Source organism: Capsicum annuum, chromosome 10 (assembly GCF_002878395.1).
Source record: "Capsicum annuum cultivar UCD-10X-F1 chromosome 10, UCD10Xv1.1, whole genome shotgun sequence".
Taxonomy (NCBI): Eukaryota; Viridiplantae; Streptophyta; class Magnoliopsida; order Solanales; family Solanaceae; genus Capsicum; species Capsicum annuum.
Window position 1 is genome coordinate 195,494,075 of NC_061120.1, and position 6,411 is coordinate 195,500,485.

The following is a 6,411-nucleotide window of genomic DNA, read 5'->3' on the forward strand; positions in this document are numbered from 1 at the left end:
TCGTTTAGATCACGCGTAAAGCGGGTATACTAATCTAGTAAATATAAATGTCGTTCAAGTATATCTCTAACGGTGATTCAAGTGTATTTTTATAATAAAGAATGTCTTTTATAAATTACAAACTGTCAATTGTCTGTGCTGCTCACCGTATCGTTGTTGGCCTAACTTACCACGTGGACTTTGATGACGTGTCCAGCAAAAAGAAAATACTGTACCATATAATAATCATTCGTAATCTCCATTCAACCAATCATATCTCTCTTCCCACGTGGGGCTTAATACCCCATCAACTTAATGACATCACCTTTCTTAAAATAATAATAATAATATTATTTTTCATTATTAAAAAGGATGATTTTCCATCTTTGTTTTCTCTGTAAAGTTGTCGATCCAAATGTAGATTAATTAATTGTAATTTTTTAGTGAAATCTATGGTCCTTTCTTCAACTTATCATCATCTACTTCTTCTTCCTTCCAATATTTAGTTTCTTGATCTCATATTCATAATATTAAGCAAAAAGTAGTAGTTATTGTGATATATTGATTGGATTTCTTTGAAGTATATACAATGGGTGATTCTTCAACTCAATACATCCACTTGGTAAGTACATACTGGGAACTGCAATAGATTGATTATGTTATATAATATTTACTCTAAAGATCAAAAAATAGAAGATCTCTCTTGTAGATTATGTTAACATATTAGTATTAGTTATTCCTTCTCTTTTTAGTACTATTTCTTTCTTTTTTTTTCTTTTTTTGTTATGCGTTCTTATGGGGAATAGTTTGTCTGCCTCACTAAGAAAGAAATAAAGTCGCCATATAATTCATTATTTTCAAACTTCATTTACAAAATTATAATAATATATGCGTTGTTCCCAGCTATTATTCCTTCTTGCGGTAGGTAGAATAAGAGGATTGACAGTCAAGATGCAGTTAGAATTTTAAATTTTTGCATTTTTAATGGTCTATAAAAGTTAATTTATTGAGTTTTGACTGAATTATTTATATATTATATTATATTATAATATTTTAATTTAAATATGAAGTTTTGAACCTTTGGGGTTGTTTGGTTTGAAAATGGTTATCTCGGAATAATTAATATCAGGATTAGTTATTCCGGGATTATTTGGGACAACTTATTCCACCATGTATATGGGATAAGTTATCTCGGGACTAAGGGGAAAATGGTGGGATAAGTTATCCCGAGTTGAAGTAATCTCTTTAACCAAACAAAGGAAAATGTGTTCTTTTATTTTATTTCGGGATAATTAGTTATCCTAGGATAATCATTTTCAAACCAAACGACGTTGAGTTCGGGCTAACCTATAAATAGTACTCCCTCCGTCTCAAATTATGTGTCATTATTTTCTTTTTAATCCGTCCCAAAATAAGTGTCGTCTTTTCTTATTTGACAACTCTTTAAAAGCACAATTACCCTTTTACCCTTATTGGTCCCACTTAATTAAAAAAAAAAAATATTGGTATATTTTTTGATAAAAGGATAATTTGATAAATTTTAGCAAGTCTTCCCTGGTTTCTTAAACTCTGTGCTCGGTCAAATTGCGATACATAAAATGAGACAAAATGGGACGGAGGGAGTAGTATATTATAGTTTTGCTTCTACTGATGATATCAAGCAATTAAGAGGAAATTACTAATATTGGGATGAGTGGATTCGTGTGAAGGTTTCTGTTTACAGGTTTGACAGAATTTAATTAATATATACTTTTAACTCAGATTCTGTATTTATTTTTGAAAATTTACTTAGTATTAAACCTCAAAACTTAGTGAATTCTATATTTTTTCTTGAAATTTAAAATTCTAGCACGACCTGTGTGCAGGTGCATCACTTGATTGAAGAGTGTTTATTGTTCAACATGAGTAGAGAGGAATGCATGGAAGCACTCTCTAAACATGCAAATATCCTGCCAGTTATCACCTCCACAGGTACCTAATTCTCTTGCCTTTTTTTATTTAAAAGGTCGAATTTAAATAGATAGTGCGAATTAATACAGTCGATTTTTAACTTATTGTTAATTTTCTTAGTCCAATATGTAGTGGCCAGTCCCACATCTCGAGTAATTTTCATATTTTTCCTTATGGATCAAAATAAGGAAAGAAAAAAAGAAAAAAAAATAATGACGTGAATATGGCTACTGCGTTATTTTGTATACTTTGTTATTTTCTTGATTAACTAATTAAGAACCTTTAATGACTAAAGACAGATAGCAGAAATTTAACGATAAGAGAAAAATTTTGGATGCTTTGATTTTATTGATGTATTGTTATTGTTTATTTAAATGGATTGGTTGTCATGCAATAACCTTTTTGGCCAAGTTTTGAAAAGCCTAAGTGTTTATTTTCCAGTTTTTTTTTTTTTTTAAATATCGGTTAACATATTACTAATAATTCTTTTTAAAAAAATGGCTTAGCAAAACATAAATTGCTACGCATTGAAAAGAAGGCGTTACTATATTGGCTTTGAAAGAGTAAATAGTTAGTGAATTAAGGATGACAGCGAGATGAATTAAATTACTCTAATTTTAATTAAAGATTCTGAAGTTTGAGTCCTAAATATTGAGAAAATTACATAAGAAAATAAATTTTTTTGAATAAATTATGTAAATTTAAATTAATCAAATATGAGATAAACAAAAATAGTTGAGTCACCAGAAACATGCGCTTGCATGTATGATGTATCTATGTATGAACATGGATAAATATAATTGTCAATTGTCGAAAGACATCGCTAGATACTCAAATTTATTGTCAAAATTCACTTAGACATCTAAACTAAGGTCTGTTCCTATCAAGTCCCTAAACCCCCCACATTTTGTTTCAATTGTGCCTTTTTTGTCTATGTGGCACTGCGCGTGCAATGCCATCGTGGGAGACGCATGAGGAGCAATTTTTTTCACTAATTTACAAATAAAAAGATGTCAAGTGGCATTGAGGGCCCCAAAATTTTTCTAATAACAATTTTTTTTTCTTAAACACTAAAGACCCTTTTTAATAAAATAAAAAGCATTAGGGGGTCCCAATTTTTTTTTTTAATAAAATAATACACTGGGGCTGGGGGGCTGGGGTAGGTGGGGGAGTTTTATTTTTATTTTTTTAAAAATTTTATAATTTCTTTTTAATAATTAGTTTTTTATTTTTTAAATAATTTTATAATTTCCTTTTTATAATTAGGCAAAAAAGCATTAGGGGGTCTCAATTTTTATTTTTATTTTAATAAAACAATACATTGGGGGCTGAGGGCTGGGGGTAGGTGGGGGAGTTTTATTTTAAAAAAAAATTATAATTTTTTTTTAATAATTAGTTTTTTATTTTTTAAAAAATTTTATAATTACTTTTTCATAATTTATATCCTAGCCATTTTTTATTTTTATTTTTTTAAAATATTTATAATTTTTCTTAATAATTAATTTTTTTTTAAATAATCAGTTTTTTTCAAGTAATTTTAGAATTATTTTTTAATAATTTTCTCAATGCCATTTGTATATACTTTTTTTAAAAAATTATAATTAATTTTTAATAATTATTGGATCCACAATACCATGTGTTAGTTTTCAATTAGCTCATTTTGCCACATCATCGCATGTGTGCAACACATACTTTGAGCTTTTTGCTGATGGGGTATAAAAGACCCAATTGAAATAAAATATGGGGAATTTAAGGATCTAATAGTAACATGACTTAGTTTAAGTGTCTAAGTGAATTTTGATAAAAGTTTGATTGTTTATCCATTACTTTGGCCTTGTCAATTCAAGTTGATTTGGCAGATATTCTCTTTATCACTTTTTCCTTTTAATCCCTCTCCCCAACTCAAGATTAGCCAGAGAAATCAAATTTTATATTTATACTGAAAATATGAACTTCAAAGAATTTACTTATATATATTTTAATAAATCCCTTTATTTTGTATACACTATCATATGCTTCTTCTGTTTTATTTTTTTTAATCTTAATTATTATAATTTATTTTAAAAAGAATATTTTTTTTCTTAATTTCAACATCTCACATAGCATACTCAAAATTTAAAATTATAATTTAAAACAATAAGATTAAAAAAAACTTTGTGATGCGATCAATTAAGATAGTGGAAACGGTGGGGGTAATTATGTAATTGAACAAGAAGCCAGTGAGTTAGTTAGTTAACCTACGACTTTTAACGACAATTAAAAAAATAAAATCTTACAAGCTACGGACTATTTGACTAAAGATTAATGTCAAATTAAATTTCAAGCTGCTTCTTGTTTTAATAGAATTATAATGAGGTACCAATCAGATGAACTCTATTTAAGATTCCCAACCTATGATGTTTTAGCTTTTCTCTAACACAGCTCTCTTTAGAGCTACTAAGTAAAACGTAATCACTGAAAACTGGTATTATAAAACTATTACACTTCTTTTAACCTAATTAATTAAAAGACTTTTAAAAAAAAAAAAATCATCAGATAATGAATTAGAAAACTTGAGTAATTACCAAGTAGTACTTTTTTTTAAAACTAGAATTGTGACATGATCCGAGAAGCTCGCGATGTGATCCGGATTAGATAAGATAAAAGAGGGATGTGTTAAAATCAGAGAATAAAGACAATAACAAACAAGATATTCAGTGTAATTCAAGATTATTTGAGTAAAGGTAGTGTGCACACAATTTCATTCCAAACCTTATGGAGGTAGAGATGCAGTTTCTAATTAATAATGGATCCTCAGCTCAAATAAAACATATCGAAATCAGTATAAAAAGGAGATACAGTAGTGAATAAAAATAGAAAAAAGGAATAATAACAACAATGAATAATACATAACCGATCGAACTAAAGGAAACAACATCAAAGTATAAAGCCATGTTATTTTTTTTTTCTGTATTTTTATGAGGAAGAAAATTATATTGGGAAAACACTACTTTTAATATATTTGAGAGGAAATAATTGCTCAAACGATCATTCAACTAGTGAAAATTGTGAAATGTATCGTTTTACTTTATTTTCTAAAAGGAAACTTACAATTTTCTATTGCTAAGTCCTCAATGACAAACAGAAGAATTATATATTCATGTTGGGTTCAAAATTGAGAGGGCGTCATGCAGAAGCTTATAGTTTGCAAATCATAGAGATGCTAAGTCAGATGACAAAAAAAGACATACTAAAAAATATATATTATTGATATAATTTAGTCAATTGGTTTACATATTAAAAGCTAAATCAAAAAATATAAAAATTATTTGAGAGAAAATCTCCCTCTAATAGGCTCTAATACCACTTGTTGGATTCGAAATCGAGAGGGCATCATGTGGAAGCTTATAATTTGCAAATCATAGAGATGATAAATCATATAACAAAGAAAAACATACTACACACACAAAAAAAATTTTACTCCACAATTTGTTCTAATTAAATGACCATCTGGACAATCAACTCGTTTTTATGTTGTTTTCTTGATACGTCATTGTGCTAGTTTATCTCAACAAATTAAGTAGAGTATTTACTTTTGTTTAGTTGAATAAATGTTCTGTTTATACATAACAGTGTGGAAGGAGTTAGAGAAGGAGAACAAAGAGTTCTTTGAGGCGTACAACAAGAAAGACAAGAAAGAAGGATCAACAACAACAAGTAATAATAGTAAAGAATCTGAAATAGAGATAACACGACAGAGAGTAGACAAGTTGCTCTTGGATTCTTCCTTTCCAAAAGACAAAAATAGTAATTAATTATCTCATGTATTATATTTTGTTATGTCTTCCACATGGTCTTAATTTACTAGTAAAAAAGTCAAAAGCAGATAATATAATATAAAGTCATGTAAATTTCGGAATTTGATGAATAATTCTACAAGCAACGAAGAGGTAATAAAGGTGTGGGTTTTACTATATTACTAATGAACTTATTCGTTCTTCGCGCAATTTTAAAAAGTATTAACTATGTACGTACAAAAAATAAATCTATATAAAAAAGTAGAATTGATGTAGTGATTAACTCCCGTTATATCATCAAGTCTTGGTTAAAACTGTATTGCATCGGAAGCATAGCGAGAGGCCTTTGTTATTAATCAAGTTTTGGTGAAATTATGGGGACAATAAGAAACTCCTCGTTGTAGTTATAAACCCTTTTTCAGACTTCATATGATCTTTTTTTAAATCTTACTTTAAGATCTTTGGTCAACATAAAAAAAAATATATATAATACATATTATTTTTAATATATCAAATCAAATACAGGATAAGAAATAACTTCAACGCTCCTAAATTCAACATTCCTAATACACCCCATTAGTACTATTCTTATGTGCACCATGAAACGATCCTTATGTATGTATGTATTTATGAAAAATTTATCATTCAAAATGCTTAGTTATTTTATGCACTATTACTGATAATTGGTCCCTGAATTTAATTGATG

At 28.1% G+C, this 6,411-nt stretch overlaps 1 protein-coding gene across 1 annotated transcript; it reads left to right on the forward strand.

The window, feature by feature from the left end:
• The first annotated feature begins 311 nt into the window (after window positions 1-311).
• LOC107845000 lies at window positions 312-5,884 on the forward strand. Its single transcript, XM_016689303.2, has 3 exons — window positions 312-601; window positions 1,845-1,950; window positions 5,542-5,884. The coding sequence occupies exons 1-3, from the start codon at window positions 569-571 to the stop codon at window positions 5,721-5,723; spliced, it is 321 nt and encodes a 106-aa protein (XP_016544789.2). The 5' UTR covers window positions 312-568; the 3' UTR covers window positions 5,724-5,884.
• The last annotated feature ends 527 nt before the right edge of the window (window positions 5,885-6,411 follow it).

What these genes read in the sequence shown, in the direction of transcription:
- LOC107845000 (XM_016689303.2), top strand. Translation starts at nt 569, where the DNA reads ATGGGTGATTCTTCAACTCAATACATCCACTTG. An exon ending in CAACTCAATACATCCACTTG is followed by an intron (nt 602 to 1,844) that starts GTAAGTACATAC and finishes ACCTGTGTGCAG; the next exon opens with GTGCATCACTTGATTGAAGA. An exon ending in GCCAGTTATCACCTCCACAG is followed by an intron (nt 1,951 to 5,541) that starts GTACCTAATTCT and finishes TATACATAACAG; the next exon opens with TGTGGAAGGAGTTAGAGAAG.